Source organism: Rhodamnia argentea, chromosome 10 (assembly GCF_020921035.1).
Source record: "Rhodamnia argentea isolate NSW1041297 chromosome 10, ASM2092103v1, whole genome shotgun sequence".
NCBI classification, from domain to species: Eukaryota; Viridiplantae; Streptophyta; class Magnoliopsida; order Myrtales; family Myrtaceae; genus Rhodamnia; species Rhodamnia argentea.
In genome coordinates this window covers 6126171-6150466 of record NC_063159.1, presented here as the reverse complement: position 1 = coordinate 6150466, position 24296 = coordinate 6126171, and the positions used below count along the sequence as shown (strand labels likewise).

General features: G+C 39.0%; 2 protein-coding genes across 2 annotated transcripts; both read right to left on the bottom strand.

Annotated features, from left to right (window-relative positions):
• Positions 1-49: 49 nt before the first annotated feature.
• On the bottom strand, positions 50-6243 carry LOC115729384 (bifunctional purine biosynthesis protein PurH). The gene is made up of 12 exons (XM_048271526.1): positions 6051-6243; positions 5818-5941; positions 5512-5587; positions 5169-5265; positions 4178-4280; positions 3844-3977; positions 3174-3351; positions 2795-2949; positions 1860-2069; positions 1104-1451; positions 889-1015; positions 50-486 (listed from the first exon to the last, which is right to left on the bottom strand). Exons 1-12 carry the CDS (start codon positions 6174-6176, stop codon positions 335-337), a joined length of 1830 nt encoding a protein of 609 aa, XP_048127483.1. The 5' UTR covers positions 6177-6243; the 3' UTR covers positions 50-334.
• Positions 6244-7489: 1246 nt separating this feature from the next.
• LOC115729385 (ABC transporter I family member 19-like) lies at positions 7490-14831 on the bottom strand. The gene is made up of 6 exons (XM_030659951.2): positions 14348-14831; positions 13684-13844; positions 12668-12719; positions 12174-12310; positions 11510-11596; positions 7490-8117 (listed from the first exon to the last, which is right to left on the bottom strand). Exons 1-6 carry the CDS (start codon positions 14730-14732, stop codon positions 7830-7832), a joined length of 1110 nt encoding a protein of 369 aa, XP_030515811.2. The 5' UTR covers positions 14733-14831; the 3' UTR covers positions 7490-7829.
• Between the last annotated feature and the right edge of the window lie 9465 nt (positions 14832-24296).

The window sequence follows — 24296 nt, the reverse complement described above, 5'->3', positions numbered from 1 at the left end:
CTCGCTTAATCTGACCGATTATTCCAACTTTCAAAACCTTCTCTTTCTCGATCATCTTGATGGCAATGCTCACATTCACGAACCATTGCAAACCCTAATTCCCCGAGTTGCAATACACATTCAAAACACAACTTACAACAGTAACGAAGTTTGCGAGTGCTCATTATGGCTAAGCAAAAAGCAATCCATTTTCTGCGCGACTGCAAAACTCCCATACAGATCATATTTAGCACTCAATGCGCTCGTGCTGTAGCAAAGAACAAAATCACTAGGATTACTTTGCGCAATATCTTCCTAGATATATTGGAGCGGGATGAGGAGGTCAAGTACAGCATCAATGTCTGAAGTGCCTCACATTAGTGAAAACAAGTGATACGCCATACTTGTCGCAACATTCTATTGCATCCTGGTCTCTAATGCTTCCACCAGGTTCTGCAATGACAGCAATCCCACTCTGACAAGCTTCTTCTACTGCATCGTTCCAAGCTGCGTACGAACAGGAGAATAAAGACCCATTATGGATATATAACACAGAGATTCAGCTTAGTACACAATCTACCTTGATATAAGGTGACAGAGTTCAGATACAAGCATGAGAATTGCAGGTTTTAGGTGTTGACTTCCATATATATCATTTTTCTAAGCTGTATCAGTGAGTGACCACCTAACGATTTATTAATGTCAAGTAAGAGACTGTCCTTAACATTCATAAATGTCCCATAATGTCACGAGCAGCAAAATCTGCAACACCACAATTTGCCTAGAAATCACTAAACTAGCTAAGTGTCGCCCTTAGAGCCGTTGAGCGGTTTTGCCCACTGAGAATTGTGGGCCATTTCATCTTTGCACAATCACAAGTGATAAAAGAGATATAAGCTTGATAGTTACCAAATGGGAAGAATGCATCACTCGCCAAGGCTGCCCCCTTGACCCCCTCTCCGGATTTCCTCATAGCTATCCTCAAACTCTCCAAACGGTTTGGTTGTCCACTTCCCATGCCCAACATGCACTTGTTCTTGCCATGGTCAACAAAATAGTATTCAGCCTCTCCCATCAACTTGTGAGCGAAAGAGAGAGAAAGAAAAGTAGGATGAGAAAAATACCTTCGCTATGACAATAGCATTGCTCTTGACATGCTTAACGCAGAGCCATGCAAACTTTGCATCTTCAAGCTCGCTCTCTTGTGGAGTCGTCCCTGAGACTGCATTGAATTGGATGTCTGCGGGAGTTAAATCATCAGACTCCTGAGTCAGCCATCCCCCACCGACCTGTCTCAGTGAAAGCTTCCCTTTTTCATTCTTCTTCGCTTCCAGGATCCTCAACGTTTTCGACTTCCCTCGGAGAACCTCTAGCCCCTTCTTTGAGTACTTGGGTGCCACCACAATCTCATAGAACATCCGAGTTTCACCATCTGTTGGGCTTCTGAACTCCCGGATTTCCCTAGCCAAGTTCTATATGCACAGTAGGACATTGCAAGGTTAGTGATGATGTTCAGCTCAATCAATTTTATCAAGTGAAACACTACAATACTAACTCAGCAATAGGAGACCCGCACCTACACCACTATTGTTGTTTCGATTTTGAGGGATGCTCGTGCTGAACAAGGTTTTAAGTTTCACATCACGATCCTTTTTATTTATCCGACAATTAAATAAATTATGGAGCGCAACCATAGGCCTAACATTTAGCCTAATTCTTAGCTCCAACTAGTTGACTCAAGAATGAGCTTCAATCTGGAACTATATGGATAAGAAAATGAGGAGCCTCTTTCAGTTTATGATATCTGGATTCAGTGGGTCTATTATATAAGGAAATTAGAATTTTCTCTTTGTAACTTACATAATGAAATAAGTATATACCTCATCAATCTCTACATTGAAGGCCACTATACCACCAAATGCACTGACTGGATCTGCTTTGACTGCTAATCTGTATGCTTCAAGAATATCACCGCGGGAAGCTACGCCACAAGGATTTGTATGCTTTACAATGACACATGTAGGGTCGCTAAACTCGGATACACAATTCCAGGCAGCATCAGCATCCAGATAGTTATTATATGACATTTCCTGCAGCATCAATACATATTTCACAACCAATGAGAGATAGATCTCCTATTGTTACCATGTTCTGTTGATGGAGTAAAACAACTTTATGGAAACAAACTACTCATTGCAGTTGCTCAGAGATTTCGAAAAACCATCTAATCTCATCTCAAAAACACATGGTTATGATACTAAAAAAGGCCAATTAATCCCCTGTATCGAGAATCGCCTTTCCAAAATGTTAGTGGTGTTTCATTATAACTAAACATGCTGCACCCTGAATATGCAGATAGTTGACCTGGAAAAGAAAAGAAACTAGATGCTCCTTGAGAATGTTTTGCAGAATTTTCACAAACTGCCAACAAAACCAAAAGTTTAAGCTATCCTGTTAGATGGAGTAATTTGGTATTTAAATGCTCTATATTTTCCATCACACATAGGCTAGCAATTCAACAAAAAATGAAGGGTGATCATCAAGTTGAAGAAGCAAATAAAGTGCCCGAGAGATTCACAATGATGACCTCCTGCTCTAATGCCATATTGATTTCTTGAGGCCTTTGTCAATTTATTAAAAAGCTTCAGCTATTAGATGAACGTACTGTCTATTCGATTCTCTAACAAGATTCAATTTTAGAAACTGCCTCCTCTATCTAATGAAGTTTTCAAAGCTCTGATTACTAGATCCACTGCAACTTCAACTTCATCAAAAGATTGACCTTGATGTAGGCATATGACATTCAAGGACTCACCTTTCCATGATGTTGGATTGCAGTCGCAATACCACCACCATTAACCTCAGCAAGACTCTTGTCCACATAAATTGCAGCCTTCTGGTGGGGATTTTCACCATAACGAAGAAGACTTTTAAGAGATAGAGGCACTGTTAAGCTGGGAGGGAATTTCTCTATCAAAAAGAAGAGTCGTCAACCTCTACATTATTCAGTTCAAAAACTAACAGGAAAAACAACCTACTGAAATTACTGATTTCCAAAGGAAACAAACTAAAGGATACATCTCAACAAAGTCTCCATAAAAGCCCCTCATTTGTTTAATGTGTTTAGACCTACATGCACTTTGAATTGCCCTAGTGGCTATGACATCAATTGAGAACATGAACCAGATGAATACCTCCAGTTGTTTGTCTCCAAAGCCACTCTGACACTGCAGAATCATAGGAAGCAACATGTTGAAAGGCCTTCCAAGCAAGTTTTCTACGGAACTGTTGATCATCTCCGTTACTCTTCAGGAACTCCAGCAGCGCAGGGTAGTCATGTGAATCAACCACAACGAGGACATCCTTATGATTCTGTTAGGAGACAAATGTTAGCATCAATTCAGATTACCAGTACTTTATCATACTCCGTGAAAAATTACAGAAAAATCCACAACATGCATATTAATATTTAGACGGGCCAAGCCAGCAACAGCTCTTCAAAAAAGTGCAACACATTAGACATACCTATTACAGATTATAATTTAACAAGCATCATGAGGCGAGTTGTTGTTTTAGCAAAAGTGTACAAGAGAAACCATTCCCCAAATACTAAGAAGGGAATCTGGAGCCACAATCTCAATGTAGAAGTTGACATGCTCTCAATTAATGACATGCCTGGGTCACTAGTGCCTATTTAGCAAACTTTGCATGATATATGTGAGCTAGGTGTATCTAAAGACACCAAATACAATCATATTCCCGCATACTTCCAAATTAAGATGCAATGAAGCATAAACGAAACATAAACAAGTCTATGCTATGGTAATAATGAACATGAACGTGTACATGTAATAGTAAAAGAACCTTTGCAGCAGCTCTGATCATGGCAGGACCACCAATATCAACATTCTCAATTCCATCTTCAAATTCAATATCAGCCGCAGAGGTAACTTTTTCGTAGAATGGATACAAATTAACCACCACTACATCAAAAGTACCTGCACAAGTTCCATCTTGCATTTATTATACTAGCATTATGCAGGACCATAGGAATGCAAAGGACAATATATATTGGTCCTCAGAATTTCTAAGCTGACGAACTGTTAAATGTTTTTGCAAACGTTAGGATGTCCAACTACATGAAGTTGTTCGTGAACTCCTTAAATGCAGATTTGCATAAACCTACAAGACAACTTACCAATTCCATGCTTATCGAGAGCCTCCATGTGATGCTGTTGATCTCTCCTAGCGAGGATTCCACCATGAATATGAGGATGCAAGGTCTTTACGCGACCATCCAGCTATCAAAGAGAGTAATGTAAAATTACCAGTTAAAATCTAAGTAAAGTTGCCAAAAGAAGATTCTTCTAGGTGCGATGTGCGCACTCGTGCAGAGAAAAGAGATGAAATTATCAAATACGAATGTTAAATAGGAAAATCCTCTGTCAAATGTCCCGAACAACAGAGATACCCAACCAGTCAAAAAGAGAGGCACCATGAAAATTTAGAATGTACTAACTGAAAAATGTGATATTGAATTCAGTGAGGAAGTAATTCTCCTTGGTGAAATATACTAGCAGTCTAGCACGCATTGTGCAAATCTGCATCTGATTTCTCTTGAAAATCAAGAATGAAGTACACTCTCTTCAACTTTTTGTAATGTAAGGAGTATTTACAGAGAATAAGAAAAGAGATTTGGTAGGTTTTAATGGTTCAACACGTTTGTAAGGATAAATGGATCTCAAAGAGGGGCAGAAGAAAGGTTTGGGGCATCAGGTGCTCTATGCCGGAGTCCAGGCAAGTTGGATCCGTGGTAATGAAATAAGGACAAATGGCACTCAATTTCACAACAGAGTCCCGAAAGTACGGTCTCAGTGGAGGAATCTCCAAAAATCATGATGAGCATTAGTGACTAGGAATTGATTCATTTGCTATGAGCAGGAAAGGCTTGAGTGGTCTGAAGGGATTAAGGTATCCGATCATTGCCATCAAGGAATGGGTGTAGCATGATAATGTTACTTAAAGCTGTGAAGATCCTAGACAAACCACTTGAAGCCCAGAGCGATTTCAAGTCATACGGCATTAGCGCAGTGCCAATCTTGACTGTCGTCGTCATTCGTTGCCATCAGCCTCTTAATGCAAGGCAACCAAAGAAAAAAAAAAAGCATACAAGGCACTAACAAACAAACCATTTCGGGGAAGCAAGTCAGCTGTTCCACTTTGCTGACAGACAACCCGGCATTTTCCAGAGCAGATGCAGTCCCTCCAGTTGAGACAGTAGTATACCTAAATGTTTTAATCAGTTAAGACATCATGAAACACTTGTATGTGCTCTTCACCAAAAAAAAAAAAAAAAAACACTTGTATGTGCTGACACAAGAAGTACTTATGTCATGTGCACTCATGTAGGAAAGACACTATCCACAAGCAATGAGACGTGCCCAAAATCAATCACAAACAATGAGGCTTCAGCACCTAAGCTACACACACGCACGCACATGGACACGAGAAGTGTGCAAGTAAAGTCCTCACCCCAATTCCTGGAGGCCCTTTCCAAGAAAAGCCAAATCAGTTTTATCAGACAAAGATATCAATGCCTGCTTGCTCCCTAAAACATTGAAGAAACAGAAAAAATTAGATTTTTTTCATTTACGAACAGGCACACGCACAGGAAAAAAGAAGAACGACGCCGAAGTAACCCTCTTCATAATTCAAGGACCATATAAAGGTTTAAGATTTTGTTACATTGTTGAAAGGACTGAGAGAAACATGACATCCACAATCTGAAATGATAAGATTAACGAAAAAGTTAAAAGGCGCGAGAGACAGCAGGGGTACGAGGAGCAGAAGCGCGAGACTCCTTGTCGGGCGCCCAGAGAATCTCAGCCTCCGCAGCCATGGCTCTAATCGGAGCAGCAGCGCGCGACGAACACGATTGGACCCCCACACACTCCACAGATATCTGCGATCCCCACGAGGCAAGACGAAGAGAAAACAGATAGGGTCGAGAGCCGAGAATAAAAGCCAAACAAAAAAAAGGAAAAGGAAACGAATTGCGCCGGAATTTCTACCGGGTGAGAGGTGGAAGGGAAAATTCTGGTCCTGTGAGTGGTGGAGGAGTGAAGAAGAGAGCTCCGGAAAGCGGCGGCAGCGGCGGCGGCGGAGGAGGAGGTGGGGGCGGAGGGAGAACCCAACATTCTTACTCTGCTCTGCTCACAATTGGTGTTTGCTTTGCCGAGTGTTCAAGTACACCCTTTCCCTTTTCGCGGGGCGGCCCCGCAAGACTGTCGTGCACGTGCCAAAGGCAAAAAGAAAAAATGCTACATTTTTCTCTCACGTGAGTAATCATTTTACTGTTTACATTTATCAATTCCCCATATGGTAAAACTATTGCCCACTACAAGAATTTGTTTGCCAACCGGCATACGGCGTTACTGATAAAGAAATTGAGAGTCTGGGTTGGAGAGTGTTAAGTGTGGGATTCGATCTTTATGAGTAACGCACACACATATACATAGAAGAGAGAAATGAGACAAATAATATATATATATATTCTCTTTAAACTCAATCTTAACAATCGAAATTATGAGAATAATGCATCAAAAGTCTTAGCGTTGGGGTGAAGAGTGAGTCATATAGAAGTGAAGATACAACCGGTTCGTAGGAGTTGTGTCAAAGTAGTTTGTGCTAGGAGTTTTAGGTCAAAAGGAATATACTTTGAGGAGCTCTGAAGGTGGGGTTAACCTCCCATGCACAAACTAATCATGAATTAATGCCGCTTTACTAATAAGATTATGAATGGCCGAAACCAAGATCGAAGTAGGCTGGCTTGATGCTCTCAATTCGCCAAGCGCTATACGGGTTATTTCGTAGCTAAATTTGTCGGCCGATGACAATAGCATATATCCTCCTCCTTGAAAAAGAGAGAATCATTATACTTCGATTTATTTCACTCCGTTATTTGGCAATAAAAAAATTATCGATATATGAGCAATTAAATCAGAGAATAAAAAATACCAAATTATTTGAGAAGTTGGGCGAAATTACTTTTCCAATTATTATACTATATTCTTGTATCAAAATACAACCGAATCCTAAAACTTTTTACTTGTGCGATCAAGACTATGTGATACTATTCTATCAAGCAATGCTAATGGTTCGTGAACATAGTAAGCTACATTAGCCAAAAACAAAAATGATGAGAGAAGAAAGAGGTAGTTAATCACGATGGGGTTAAACTTCATTGTGTTGGTATCAAGCTTAATCGTCTAAGTGTCGTCAATTAAATCATTCATCTATACACAACTACAAAACGTCCCGCGCAAAAACTGACCCTTTCGATTTATTTACAACACACTTAAGCAGGTTCAACACAAATAGTCTATTTATCACATCGGTCACACATCGATATATCTAAACACAGTAACATGCCATGCCATATAAGAGATTATATGTTAAAACCCGTCGTGCCGCGCAAACTATTTAATAAATGTGTTTGTGGTGCTTAGAATTCAAGAATATGACATGATTAATAAAAGCATCTTAGCTCAAATCTGACTTAAAATTTTGCCCCAACACTCATTACATGTAGAACTAATTGTCAGCCCCACCAACACCTCTATGAACTTATGCAACTATAATAATAATAATAATAAAAATGCCTTAAAACACTGGGAAATTTCTCAGGCATGGAGAAAAGGGAAAACAAACATCAACAACATACACCAAATGGTGCAAGTTCAACTATAGTTTTCTGCAACATGCAATGTCATTCTCATCACATATGCAACTATATCCCTGTGATAACTGCAATATCATTCTTCTATCCCGCTCCATATTAACCACTGTAATCATCGATAATAAGCCATGTGTCTCGACGACTGAAAAGGAGAAGCACCAGATAGAGATGTTTTCTGGGGCTGGGAAAGATTAGTCGCCGGTTTCTTCTTCTCACGCTTCGTCTCTGCCCGCAACCAAGCCTCGACTACCGAGTGAAGATTAGCCGAGCTCTTCAAATCGTCAACCTCCATCAATCTCTCTGCCCTTCTCAATTCACCATCTTGGATGTAAACAAGATGAGTTGCCCACGTCTCCAGCCCGTCAAATATGTGTGTTGCATATACTATTGCAGCTCCTCTCTGTAAATGACATTTTTAAGGGTGAGATAAGAACACAAAAAACAGCAGCACAAGTCAGGAAACACCCCAAATGTTTGACACAACACAATCAGATGTATATGCAACAAATAGTACATAATTAGCATGCCTATCTAATTTTTGTGATGTCAAACCATACTTTTATAGGTAAGCAAATGCTCAAGGTGTGTTGACAAAGCCAACTTCTTGGCTTTCGGGCAGAGAAGAGCAGACGTGGAGACTCGGGTCAGAGTGCAGCGGTGAAGGATTGGGTGCCTAAGAAAAAGGACAAAGTGATTGAAACAAATCACTTTGCTAAAGCAGTTGATGTTATATCTAAGAAGGATGAGGACATCATTGGCTCTATTGTGAAAATGGCAACTTTGGAAGTCGAGACAGCAAATAAGTTTCAGGTTTTGTCTGATGAGGCAAATTTCAGATGATGAACTGGCTGGCATGCCTGATTTAATATATGATCCCATTGTTGATACTATGGATGTTGTTGCCGCTAACAGCTCTTCCACAAGAGTTGATAAGTGTTAGCCACATATTTCTCTTATAAGTACCACCAGGCCCTTCGAAAAAATTCATCTGCAATTTTGATGAATATAGTACAGCTACAAAGAGGTAGAACAGGACCTCGGAATATCTCTCCTGACTTGAAGAAGTTTGCTGGTGCTTCTGGCCCTTCTTCAATTCAATGAGTTTCTTTTCATGGGACATTCGAGGCTTTAATAAGCCTCGTAGAAAAAAGGAGGTTGAGTCACTAGTTATGTAGAAATGTTTATTTGTTTTGCCTCTTCAGAACTGAAGTTCAGGAATTAAGTGTTGATGGTATTGTGGCATCAGTTTTCCCCAATTGGCATAAAATTACAAACCATTCTTTCCATCACCTTGGCAGAATTTCAATTCTTCAAGAAGATGCTGTTCAGGTTCAACTTATGTTTGCTTGTTCCCAGTTTATGGGCAGCTCCATTTTCCTTCAGGAAGATGTTTTTTTAGCCAGTTTTGTGTATGCTTCAAATGAAGTCCTTGAAAGGAAGTCATTATGGGTAAATATGTCTGCTTTACCCAATGGTGCTTCATTACCCTGGGTTGTTCTTGGGGATATCAACACAACAAGGATTTCTCTGAAGCAAGCAACTCTGATTCTACCCACGTCTCGAATATGGATGATTTTAATGCTGCTCTGCAAACATCTGATTTACTTGATCTCAAGTATATTGGTTCCTTTTTTACTTGGACCAATAAGAGAATTTGCTTTTGTGGGAAGAGAACTCTTTAGAGTTCTGGTAAAAGTGTTTATTTAATAAGGTGGTTGCCTTTTCTTGATGCTTGGTTAAGCGCTTTTCCTCACTCTAATACTGAATTTGTTCCAGCGGCTTGCTACGATGACTGCTATAGTTTGGTCAGATTCAAAGGTGCTGACATGGCTCATCCTAAGCCTTTCAAATACTTCAGCTTTTGGAGCAAGCACCCTCTATTTTTAGAGGTTGTACAGAAGGCCTGGTATTATGATGAAGAGTGTTTCTATGTTCAATTCCTTATATGATGCATTCAGATGTAAAATATTTTAAAAGGGTATCACAAAGACCATATCAACTCCATTCCTCTGCAGGTTCCACAGTGTAAAGCAAAGTCATTGTCTCTTCAGCAGGCTATTTTTTGCATGAGGAATTTTCTCTTCGAGCTAAGCTCTGGAATACGGAATTATGAGGAGTCTTATCTTCGACAAAGGTCAAGGATGACATTGCTAAAGCCAGGAGATCAAAATTCTAGCTATTTTCATAGATCTGTTAAAAGTCAGAACCTCTTAGTGTTCTCTATTCTGCAGATGGCACAAGGACTGAAGGGCAATATCTAATAGCAAATGAAGCAGTATCCTTTAATAAAGATTTATTAGGCACTCTTGAGTCTGTTGTTCCGGTGTCTCACTTGCCAATTCATATTTTATGTCACAGCATAAGCTGCCAACTGCTTCACAGGAAAATCTTGTTCTGCCTATTACCTCTTAGGAGATTACAGAATTCGGACAAGGCACCTGGTCCTAATGGATTTTGTGCAAATTTCTTCTCTAGTGCTGGGCCTGATATTGGGGATGAGCTTTGTGCAGCTTTGTATGATTTCTCTCATTCATCTAAATTCTCAAAGTGGTTAATGCTACTGTTGTAATCCTTGTGCTAAAACCATCAAATGCGACCAGGATGATTGAGTTTAGGCCTAATCTTGTGAATAAATGCATCACAAAGTTACTAGCCGGTAGACTCAAGAAAATACCGCTTGATTTTATCTGCTTGAATCAGTCGGCATCTGCAGAAGGGAGATAAGTCGGGGATAATGGGCTATTAGCTCATGAGTTGGTGAAGAATCACCATAGGGTTGGCATTTCACAAGATGTGGGGTAAAGTTGATCAAATGAAGGTATTCAACTTAATGGACTGGGATTCTGTGTTCACTACTCTAGTCTCTACTGGCGTTTCTACTTTGTTTTTGGAATGGGTTAAAGTCGGCATTGCAATTCCATCCGTTTCTATCAATATTCTTGAAGGTTATTTTCCCGGAGAAGGAGTTTAAGGCAAGGAGATCCCCTATCACCATATATCATTGTGATTGTTATGGAGGTGCTTTCTAGCCTATTAAATGCTGCTGCCAGAGTTGGGTTTGTCAAGTACCATCCTTCGTGCTCAAGAGTCCATCTTACTCATATATGTTTTGCTGATGATGTTATGGCGTTCTTTGAGGGTGATGCTGATTCTCTAAGGGAGATTATCACCATTATAAACTACTTCAGGGAAAATTCTGGTCTCAAAGGGACTCCTGCCAAGACTGAAGTGTTTGTAGCAGGTTATACAGAGAAGCAGGTGGCTGAGATATTTACATATTTGTGGTTTCGAGAGAGGAAAACTTCCTTTTAAGTATCTTGGGGTGCCCTTATCTCTGGAAGACTATCTGATAGAGATTGAACCTCTTATCAACAAGGTTATGGCTAGATTAAATATCTGGACATCTGAAAAACTCTCTTATGCAGGCAGGCATCAGTTGATCAAAGCTGTTATATGTAGCCTCATCAACTATTGGTGCCAATTTGAAAGTTATATGTGCAGTTGAAACAAAATGTAAAGAAAAGGGGATTCTGAAGCTCGAGGAGGGCAAAAGTTAACTGGGACCAGGATTGTTTGTCAAAACATGAGGGCGGTCTTGGGCAAAAGTTAGCTGGGAGCAGGTTTGTTTGTCAAAACGTGAGGGTGGTCTTCGACTTCAAAGAAAAGTGGAGCTAATGGAGACAAAAGATAATTGGTTGTCAGTCTCCTCAAGGGTGCACAGAGCAGATCTCAGCCTCCTATTAATGAAGATACTAGCTAAAACAGTGGCTTGAGAAAAAGCACGCAATTTACCTGATCACACTCTTCCCTCAAGAAATCAAGGAAATCCATCCGAGTGACAACATCCAGATCAACTGTAACCTCATCAAGTAGAAGAACCTGCACATATGGCAGGTGTCATATCAGATGAAGAAATGACTACATTTGTCAGATTGACACTCTTAGCTGAGATAATGGAAAGCCACTTATGTGGCCAATTCCCATCTTGCAAGATGGCGTTGGAAAGTTTAATGAAGATCTGAGGTAAAGCTTTTGAGTCAACGATAAAAGAATGCACAAAATATCAAGAAATTGGCCCTGCACAGGCATCAAGCCATTCGTGAAAACAGGTCTAAGCTAGCCAACTCTCCATGCACTATCATCTGTATGAATGGAATTACCACTCTCCAAAAAGTGGATGCCCATCGCAGATGCAGTCACATTAGACATCTCAAGTTTGAATTGAAATATTTAATTTGCTAACTCACTCAAATGCAATTGCACTACTTTCAAACATTCATCAGCCAAATATGGTCATCACCGGAACAGAGTTGTGACACAGCTAATACCATTAAAAGACAGTACCTAGGAGATCTTAGGTCCCAAAGACTTCAAATAAACAGCCATTAAATGGATGAAGAGTCTTTTCAATCTTAAATTGCTCATTCTTTTCTTAAATTGAGCATGCATTCAGTACCTGAAATGGATGAAGAAGACCCATGCAAATCTGGACACGCCGACGCTGCCCATCTGAAACCTTGTGCATTCTCCATTGCAGATCGATATCAAGCAGCTCAATCAACTTTTCTCTCCTTACCGGATCAGCCCCTTCCACTGCCATGATCATAAATTTGAAAAATTCAGATTTGTTCCTTTAGCAGGAAAGGCATTTCAGGAGGTTGTGAAATGTTGTGCAGATCGAAATGCCAATAACATGACAGAAAAGAAGCATAATTGTCACAACGAGTGGAGATTTTGACAAATAGACAAGTAATAATTGTAAAAAAAAAGGCTACTCAAGACCTTCCTTTCTCTGCCCCCCCACCCCCCCGATGCCCAACCCCCACACTCTCTCCATCTCTCAGAAGACAAATGCTGCTCAGAGTTGTTCATTTACCAGGATTTCTCACAATTCCAGAAGTGCATAGAGGGAAATCAAAACATACAAGCAGACTATTTTTCCAGACTGACCTCCAAATATCATATGTTCTGCAGAGAAGTCTCCCTGTAGTGGAATCTCTCCCTGAAAATTTTAGAAGGAACTTGCTTTATACATACTACAGAACTGACATACAGCATGCTATCAACAAAACCTATATGATCAAGACAATTGCTGCCCCAAACTCAGAATCTGTGGTAAAATATTCAAATGTCTCTTAACATTTCCAAACAAACTATATGAAGCTCTTGGGAGTGAAACTTAACAGAGAAAGAAAGAAACAAAGGAAGCAAAATTAGAAAGAGTAGAGCAAGCAAAAAGGAAAATTGTTCCAGACTCAGTCTATTGTAGAGCTAACAGCTTATCAAGATTTTCCTCAAGATTTAATTCTCACAAGTCAGAATTCTCACAAACTGAGATATTTAGATGAGTCAAAAGGTCGTGCATAAGCATACAACCTAACATTACTAGGTGAAAAACAATAAGGTTTCTTTGATCAGATTGAGGTAGCAAGTGGCTTGCAGCATTACAATACGATGACAAATTACAAACTAAGCTATATTTCCCTTTGGGTTTATATGAATTCGTTTTGCCATTGCTTTGAAGCATGGAGCCTTACTTCATCATTCAGATAAGAGGTAGAAGCATCACAAAGAGCCAAGATAGCACTGCCATTAAACGAAAGAATCTCTCACAAGAAAAGGAAAAAAACTGAAGTTTAGCTGAAGCTTTTTGAATATGGGTCTCTCAATTTTTCTTTTGAGGATTTTGCAAAAGCTATCATTAGATTACAATATGAAAGAAATTACTGACCTAAATACATCGTGAAATCGGGATGACAGTAAAATTATTTCAATTGCAGGTCTCCAAAGTTTTCTACTACAGCCAACAACAAAAAGCTGAGAACCTAATTCATGTCCCTTGGGATCATGTAGCAAACTCATCTGTCCTATAGTCTCATGAATTATACATGTGCCATTGCTACCAACTCTTTCCCAATTAGTAAAAGGTAAATGCACCACATTTCGGAAGAGGATCAGGAACTCACAGCAGAGCCAACTGTTTTACTCCAGGATCCTCCCAAGTAGGCCAAATCACCGCTGCAGACCAATTTAGTATCATGAAAAGCAGAGCGATTCAGCACACGGACTACATTCTGACCTCCAACCATGTGCTTACCCGCGAGAATTTTCAGTAAAGTGGTCTTGCCTGCAAAAAATTATGTACAATGAAGGGTGAATTCAAAGACCCAAGAAAGACAACACAGACTGCTAAAGAAAATGCGGTCAATCTAATTGTAAAGTAAGCCTAGTGCTGAAGAGGCAAGTAACTTCTTAGAAGAAGATCCTTCTATTCGGCATCAAAGAGTCACCGATCTTCCACCATAGAAACTACCAAATGGAAGTAAGGATCCAACCAAGTAATTCCACAACCCTCAAATGATCATGGAGGAAGGAAGCTACAATGCTTTAATTCTGCGAAACTATCTCCATATAAGCAAAATTGGCGTACCCAGATAACAGAATTCGACAGAACCAATGAAACAGAGTCACCGAGACCAGACCTAACTATCAGAGCACAAATGGAACGCAGCAACAACGGTATGTATCAACCTGAAAGGTGCCAAAGAACTAGGGACTGAACAGGGATGCTAGAACTAGCGAAAAGAATTAGAGAAGCGAACGAAGAGATTGTCACGATAACGAACGAACCCGATCCATTGGCGCCGAGGAGAAGGCAACGAGATCCAGGAGACACAGAGAGGTTGAAGTCGAGGAAGAGCGGGGGCTGCCCCTCGTACGCGAATTGCATCCCGCACACCCTCACGCTGTCTCTCTCTCCTCCGTCTCCATCTCCGCCTTCCGCTTCTCCTCTTGGCTTGGCAACATCGCCGGCGCCGACCATTCTCACTCCAAGTCGCCGCCTTTTTGTTGTTTCTGGCCGAACCCAAAAGCACCCCTGTTTCTGCAACTTGCTGCTGCTGATTCCGTTAGCTTGCTGGTGGCGTTCCCGTACCAATATATACACCCACGTCCCCGTCTGGGTTTGGTGGGGTCTAGGCCTAAATGCTAATTTACTATGCTCAATGGTCGCCATCCCCCTTTTTCGGCGGAGCTGCAGTCGTGCTTGTTCTCCAGCCACAAGAAGAAAACAGAGGAAAAAAGGCTAACGTGTCATTACCAAAATGAAACAGGGTAACGTGCGCATTGCACCCCTGGATTTTCCTCAAATTGCAGGACTCGTTTACCGACCAATGCTCTCGGTGAAGTTCATTTTCTTTCCTTCACAAGAGTAAAACAGGTGCGAGAGACAATAGCCGTCCACGTCATGGGGACTTTAAGTTATGTTCGCGACTTTGAATCGAACTCGTGGTCTCGCCAAAAATGGTTATACCATTTTGCTGCTGCGCCAACCACCTCGACAGTGTCTGCATTTATCAGGGCGTGCGCATCCTTTCTGAAGCCTTTGTCATCGCCGGAGAGTGTGGAACGCAAGTTCTCATAATGCCCGATCTTTGTGGGATGGTGCGGCCGGGAATAACCACGAGCGACGATTATTAGTTGGGGCACCGCATGTCATGCATTCGTAACCGATCGCAAATGGAACTTGCACGATGCCTGCAAAGAGTGCCTACGAACAAATCGATTTCGGGAACAATCTATTTAGAAATAGTTTTTTCTAGTTCTATTATGAGTTGAAGAACACGTTTCGTAATCGCACAAAATTTCTATTCCAGAAATAGAAAAAGATTAGAAATATGTTTGGTACGACCCTAAAAATTTATACTCCCAAATTTTTCATTTAATTATATAAATATCAGTGGAGACCTAACAATTCATGTTTGGATAAAAAATGGACTATTGCAAGGATTAATTGATCAAGAACTTCTAAAATGTCCTTAAAAAATTCAACGTAAGAGTTAGTAAAGGCGTTAAAAAATGTCGTATCTAACCCTACTCAGCCCGGTCCAACCCGACCTGAAATTTTCAAGGTTTTTCGGTTCAGGTTGGGTGGATCGGATTTTGGGGGGTTTTTTTTTTGTTTTGTTTTGCACTTCTTCTTCTTCTCACTTGCATTCCCAAGAAAAGCACTATAATTAATCCAAATATAATATTTAAAGAGTCAACACAGAAATTGATAATATATATCTCCCGTCCTCCCGGTTGACTCCCCCCACCCACCTTCTATGAACAACAAATAAGATTTAAATAAATCTCCAGTGTTAACATAATTGATATATGTAGATTCAAAGAATTAAATGATGAATTTAAATGTTCTTTCGTTGTTGTCAATTCTGCAATGTTGCATACAAATTTGAGCATTAAAAGTTTAAACTAAATTCGAGACGTGAGGACCAACTCAAAGCCCAGAATAAGATTATTACGGACAAAGATCATTCGATCTGAAACATGAAGTAGAAACAAATCAAAACTTGCCAACATGCTTAGATTTCTCTTATAAAATATTGGTCTTAAATCAAGAAATAGGTTGCAATGAGTGTGGACAGCCGGTAAAAATCTTTCTAGCGAGACAAAAGGAAGGTCTGAAATCAACTATTTCCGATAATATTATATATGCACATATATATGTATTTGCAGTTTTTGATTTTTCACAGGTCAGTATGTTGAAGATATGAGGTTTACGAAGTAGTAAAGCTTATCTTTTCAGTATTGCAAAAGCATTTGAGCGCCTTTAAGGGATGCACTGATTGATCCATAAATTTGTTAGTTATTTATCTATTTATTTTGATGTTTTACTTCATTATTACTTCATATAATCCATGTTCACTTGTTCCATATGCACAACAAAAGTGAATTTGATCTGTAAGTTTTTCTGCTTTGTCTCGGTGGAGTCACTGTTTGATGGAGCCTCTGGATTTTGGTGATAAGACCTCTGGATTTCGAAATCGTCTTAAAATTCTAGTTTGGATAATTATTCCGTTATAATGATATGATTCTCGCAATTTCCTCAAAATCACCATGAAAGTTATTAGTTTGATAATTTCTTAAATTAGGTGGGACATCAATTTAGGATGCTTAATGAGTTCAGGGATACTACTTATTCAGAATGAACTTCTGCCATAACAAAGATAGCAGAGGTTCCACCCCTCCTAGAATTTTTCGAAATGGGGAAACGAAATTCATGGGTGTGAAGTTTCTGGGAAAGTGATTGGCTTTGTATTCATTGGGTACTTGCATGCGCCTAGTAGTAGGAGTTGGGACTACTAGCATAGAAATTCTCTATTCTTTAAAACAATCAATGAGAATTTCGAAATTTGTAGAAATATTCAAATTGTGTGAACCAAGAAAATGTTGAATAATTGGCTAACCTAACTATTTTGTACATGAAATTAATACGTGCATATTCAAGTCTTAATACGATGGATACATCTGATTTAGGGGTCCAGTCAGAAATGCATGCAACTGATTTTTCTGAAAAAAAAAAAAAGAGCAATGTATTATCATGTTGGTAGTCATTAAGTATTCGTTGCTAAACCTATTACATTTGTTTTAATTAATTGCAAGTTTTCTATGGTTGACCATGGTATTAATTGTTCCTTTTAAGAGAAAAGTGTCGGAAAAGTCCTAGACATAGTGCATTTGTATCAATTTAGTCCTAAATATTTTGACCTAGAGTCAATTTAGTCCTTCCGACTAACTTTGGCCGGATATTGCTGACATAGATATTCTTTAATATTGATTCAACAATTTTTTTAAATTTTTATTTTTATTGTTCTATCTTTTTTTTCCCGTTTTGTTCCAATGGCCGGTGAGGGCGAACGAAGGCGAGGCCGATCCCCGTCGGTGGCAACTACCTAAGGAAAGAGACAAAGAAGATAGAAAAAAAAAAAAAGAATTGAAAATTTATAAAATATTATTGAAAAATATCCACATCAGCGCTAGCCGTGCCACATCGGCCGTCCAGCATCTACCTCAGCAATCTCTGACCACAATTAGTTGAAATGACTAAATTGACTCTAGGTCAAAAGGTTTGGGATGAAATTTGCACCATTAAAAAGTTTATGACTAAATTGGCACCAATACAATAGGTTTAAGACTTTTATGACACTTTTCTCATTACTTTAACCTTAAATTGGAATTGCTGCCTAAACGTTTTGCTTGCCTAGCTTATGTTAGATCCCATACATGGATGACTATATTACAATTTTATTCTAGATGTTAAGGAAGAGAACATCCGATGGGATTCCGACATTCCTATCAAAGAGTTGCCTATGACCTAGATATAGGTATTTATATATTTCTTCGTTTAATAACGTAAACTCTTGGAGCATACCTCCTTTAGCATCATCATAAGCCAAACTACCTTAGTGACATTTACTAATTCAAATTATTATTTAGAAAAAAAACATAAATGGTCTCCAAACTGTGGTCTCATTCATAACGTCGTCCCTAAACTTTTAATGTTTGCTACGGGGTAATGCTTTTCAAGACTGCTAGGGGTTAGGAATTTATTTAATAAGGTCCTTAAACTATTGGTATAAGTTCAATCTAATCTATAGGCCATATGAAAATGTTTAATATTGTCACTTTATTAATTTAAGTTGATAAGGTCCTTAAACTATTGGTCGGGAATTTATTCAACAAGGTTCTTCCATTTTTCCAACTTTGACACCTGCTAGACTTTTGTTTTTATTTACCATATCAAGACAAATACGGAGAGTTTGCAGCTTAAAGGTGAAACCCGGATTTTAACTCCTCAGGCTAGGAAGACCGAAACTCATGAATTTCTATTCACGAGTGACGGGCATCTTACAAAGGAACTCAACTTAGTCATGCATATGAATGGTTTCCCCTTTTGGATCCCGACTATGCTTCAAAGCAATTAATCGGGTTAAGAATACCATGAGTGCCATAACTTGTGTACGATGTTTACTTGAGTGCTATAACTTTCAAAACGTTCACCTAAGTGCCATAACTTTCAAAAATCGTTCACTTGAGAGCCATGTCGGAGCAAAATCGTTCACTTGAATGCTACAAGAACTTTTCCGGTCTGCCACGTTAGCTTTCCGGTTGCTACGTCGCCTTTTCCGGCATCTATGTCAACATGGCACTCAAGTGAATGATTTTTGAAAATTATGACACTTAAGTGAACGTTTTGAAAGTTATGATACTCAAGTGAATGCTATACAAAAGTTATGGCACTTCTAGTGTACTTTTCCCCAAACAATTAGTCAAATCATCTACAAAACCAAGAGAACGAAAACAGTTGCTTAAATTTGACCATTTGAAGGACATAGTATTTCCTATGTAGCTGCTCCCGAGTGCATCCCTCATCGCATTGCTTGGAAATTATAGGCTCTAGAAATCGGGTATGGTCCGGTCCAGTTCGGTAGCCACCCCTTTTTACCAAAAGACATAACATAGAAACCTATTGATTCTTTCTTAAATCCTTTTAGTCTACCATCTCTAAAAACCTTTGCAATCCGTCCAAAATAATAATTATCGGGAGATCGAGCTTTTCAATGTACATTGTTTATTTCCTTCATTTCGTTCTTCGATTATTTCCTTTTCTCTGTTGGTCCATGTTTTTCTTTTCTCTATCTTTACATTCGTTGACAACCCTTTTCGGATATTTTCAATCTTATTTGGACAATGCCAATCTTTGTAGAGACATTTGACTCATGCCGAGGTTTTCGTGGCACTACCGGTAGATCCCATGGCCAAGAAAGACCCCAAGACTTGCCGTGTCTAAGGGTTTCTTAAGGTTTTCTAGGACTCTCTAGAATATTTTCAAGGGAGGACAATATTGTAATTAGCTCCATCTCTTTAGAAGTTTTCTATTTATTGTCGGTGGTTAGATAGATGGAGATGCGATCTTAGCCATCGGATCAAATAAAGATCAATGGTTGTAATCCAAAGCCCTCTATTATATAAAGAGGTGTCATCCTCTTCAGTTGATCATCCACAAAAATAAATACAAAGTGCATTCCTCCCATAGTATTTCTACCGGATCCAGAAAAGGATTAGGTTAGGCGTTGATACAAAGGAAGCCTAAGTCGCCGCACGGGACGACCCCAGATTCAAAATCATATTCCCTAATAATCGAAAACAAGTTGACACTATGGGATCAAATATTCAACTAAGCATTAAGTAAGAAAAATATTTGCCAAGACCCAATTCCATTGCTGTTTTACAAATCAAAAACATGCGGGCAAACTTTTAGTGTTGACTATTGAGGAATCTAGACTAGGTATTCAAGTCATGTAAAGATGTACAATACTAATCTCAATCTAGTCAAATTAGTATCCATCTTTCCAGAAGGAAAAACTCTTCACGTAACCAATGTACTCAACCCACTATAACTAACTACCATAGGTCGGCACCTATAACTAGAAAAAGTTCAATCAAACAATTAACTCTATGAACCAACTCTTTAATTGAATTATATCTTTCAACCTTCATCATCCTAGAATGGGCATCCCACATGACAACGAGGATGAAATGGATCTCTAGCAATCATGAACCTAAAGCACAATGCAACAAACAGAATAGATAAAACATCATCGCATCTACTATTAGCCTCTTGCCTTGGGAAAGTTCTTGTTCATTGTAATAAAAATCGGCTCCGCATTTATCCACCTCTGCTTTTCGAAACCATTAAGTTGTTAATTCAAGAGTAACACGACTTGAACAACAAGACGAGAGTATATCACCCCAATAGGTGGCTCTATGTAATAAAAAAACGGCACCGTATTTATCCGCCTCTTGTTTCACAACCCCGAACTCACTATACGGGTTATTTAGGATGTATTTACACCCAATCCAGTAGCCACCCCTTTTACCAAGAGACATAACATAGAAACCTGTCGATTGATTCTTTCTCAAACCCTTTTAGTCTACCATCTCTAATAATCTTTGCAGTCCGTCCAAAATAATAATCATCATGAGATCGAACTTTTCAATGTACATTGTTTATTTCTTTCATTTTATTCTTGGATTATTTCCTGCTCTCTATTGGTCCACGTTTTTCTTCACTCTATCTTCACCTTTGTTGACAACCCTCTTCGAATATTTTCAATTTGATTCGGACAATGCAAATGCTTTAGACATGTGATACGTGCCGAGGTTTTTGGGGCACGACCGGTCGATCCCAAGGCTAAGAAGGACCCCAAGACTTGTCGTGTCCGAGGGTTTCTTAAGGTTTTCTAGGACTTTCTAGAATATTTTCAAGGGAGGCCGATATTGTAATTGTCCCTCTATCTAGAAGCTTTCTTTTTATTATCGGTGATTAGATAGATGGAGATGCGATCTTAGCCATCAGATCAAATAAAGATCAACGGTTGTAATCCGAGGCCCTATATTATATAAAGAGGTGTCCTCCTCTTCATTTGATCATCCACAAAAAAAAAAAAAAAAAAAAGTGCATTCATCCTAGAGTTTCTCTACCGGATCCGGAAAAGGATAAGGTTAGGCGCCGATACAAAGGAAACCAAAGTCGCCACACGGGTCGATCCCAAATTCAAAACCATATTCCCTAATAATCGAAATCAAGTTTAAATTGTGAGATGGAATATTCAATCAAGCATTTAGTAAGGAAAATATTTGCCAAAACCCAATTCCATTGTAGTTTTACAAACCAAAAACATGCGGGTAAACTTTTAGTGTTGACTATTGAGGAATCTAAACTAGGTACCCAAGTCATGTAAAGATGCACAATACTAATCTAAATCCAGTCAAATTAGTACCTATCTTTTCAAGAGGAAAAACTCTTCACGTAACCAATGTACTCAAGCTCCACTATAACTTACTTCCATTTGTCGGCACCTCTATTCAGAAAAAGTTCAATCAAACAATTAACTCTATCATGAGCACGTTGTATTCCTCTTTTAATTGAATTCATGATCTTTCGACATCTCCATCTTCCCTGGAATATAGGTATTCCCCACTATGACTACTGCGGAGGGATGGAAAGGGATTACCCTTGACACCAAATCCGTAGTCATCAACCTAAAACATCAACGCATTAGAAATCAAGAATAGATAAAACACAGTACTCATTTCTAACATCTAGCATTATCCTCTCGGCCTTGGGAAAGTTCTTGTTCATTGTTTTCACAGGTTCATCCGGAGTGGTAGATGTCGATCGAGCCCGCCGCAGGCGCTCTAATTCGTTGTGCGGCGCTTCGACGTACGATCTTTTTCCTAAATCAAGGAGCAAAAAACATATTAAACTATTAATTCAAAGGTAACACAACTTGAACTATAAGATGAGAGTACATCACCTCAACAGGTAGGTCTATGTAATAAAAAGCGGTGCCACATTTATCCTACTCTTGTTTGGCTACTCCCGAACTTACTATATGGGTCATTTAAGATGTATTTACGTCCGGTTCAGTAGCCACCCCTTTTACCAAGAGACATAACACATAAACCTATTAATTGATTCTTTTTAAAATCCTTTTAGTCTACCATCTCTAAAAACCTTTGTAATCAGTCTAAAATAATAATCATCATGAGATCGAACTTTTCAATGTACATTGTTTATTTTCTTCATTTCGTTATTGGATTATTTCTTTCTCTCTATTGGTTCTTGTTTTTCTTCTCTCTATCTTCACCTTTGTTGACAACCCTCTTTAGATATTTTCAATCTTATTTGGACAATGCCAATGTCTTAGGCATGTGACACGTGCCAAGGTTTTCGTGGCACTATCGGTAAATCCCATGGCCAAAAAGGACCCGAAGACTTGCCATGTCTAAGGGTTTCTTAAGGTTTTTTAGAACTCTCTAAAATATTTTCAAGGGAGGGCGGTATTGTAATTATCCCTCTCTCTAAAAGCTTTCTATCTTTTATCGGTGGTTAGATAGATGGAGATGGGATCTTAGCCATCGGATCAAATAAAGATCAATAGTTGTAATCCGAGGCCATCTATTATATAAAGAGGTGTTCATCCTATTCATTTGATCATCCACAAAAACAAATACAAAGTGCATTTCACCTAGAGTTTTTCTAACCGATCCGGAAAAGGATTAGGTTAGGCGCCGATACAAAGGAAGCATAAGTCGCCACACGAGATGACCCCATATTCAAAATCATATTCCCTAATAATCGAAATCAAGTTGACACTATGGGATGGAATATTCAACTAAGCATTAAGTAAGAAAAATATTTGCCAAGACCCAATTCCATTGCAGTTTTACAAATTAGAAACATGCAGACAAACTTTTAGTGTTGACTATTGATGAATCTAGACTAAGTACCCAAGTCATGTAAAAATGCACAATACTAATCACAATCTAGTCAAATTAGTACCCATCTTTTCAAAGGAAAAACTCTTCACGTAACCAATGTACTCAAGCTCTACTATAACTAACTGCCGTAAGTTGGCACCTCTCTTCAAAAAAAGTTTAATCAAACAATTAACTCTGTCATGAACATGTTGAATTCATCTTTTAATTGAATTCATGATCTTTCAATAGCTCCATCATCCCCGGAATGTGGGCATTCCCCACTATGACTACCGCGGAGGGATGGAAAGGGATCACCCTTGACAGCAGATCCGCGATCATGAACCTAAAACATCAACGCATTAGAAATCAAGAATTGATAAAACACAGTACTCATTTCTAGAATCTACTATTATCCTCTTTGCCTTGGGAAAGTTCTTGTTCATCGTCTTCACAAGTTCATCCGGAGCGGTAGATGCCGATCGGGCCTACCGCAGGCGCTCTAATTCGTAGTTTAGCGCTTGGGTGCACAGTCTTTTTGCGTAAATCGAGGAGCAAAAAACATATTATGTTATTAATTCAAGAGTAATACAACTAGAACAACAAGACGATGAGTACATCGCCCCAATAGGTGGGTCTATGTAATAAAAATTGACTCCGCATTTATCCACCTCTCGTTTTGCTACCCCGAACTCACTATACGGGTCATTTAGGATGTATTTATGCCTAGTCCAGTAGTGAACCCTTTTACCAAGAGACATAACATAAAAACCTATCGATTGATTCTTTCTCAAATCCTTTTAGTCAACCATCTCTAAAAACCTTTGCAGTCCATTCAAAATAATAATCATCATGAGATCGAACTTTTTAATGTACATTGTTTATTTCCTTCATTTCATTCTTGGATTATTTCCTTCTCTTTGTTGGTCCATGTTTTTCCTCTCTCTATTTTCACCTTTGTTGACAAGCCTCTTTAGATATTTTCAATCCGATTTGGACAATACCAATGCTTTAGACATGTGACATATCCCGAGGTTTTCGTGACACGATCGATAGATCCCATGGCCAAGAAGGACCCCAAGACTTGCCGTGTTTGAGGGTTTCTTAAGGTTTTTTAGGACTTTTTAGAATATTTTCAAGGGAGGACGATATTGTAATTGTCCCTCTATTCTAGAAGCTTTTTATTTATTATCGGTGATTAGATAGATGGAGATGCGATCTTAACCATCGGATCAAATAAAGATCAACGGTTGTAATCCGAGGTCCTCTATTATATAAAGAGGTGCCCTCCTCTTCATTTGGTCATCCACAAAAAAAAAAAAAAAATACAAAGTGCATTCCTCCTAGAGTTTCTTTACTGAATCCGGAAAAGGATTAGGTTAGGCAATAATACAAAAGAAGCCAAAGTCGCCGCATGGGTCGATCCCAGATTCAAAACCAAATTCCCTAATAATCAAAATCAAGTTTAAACTGT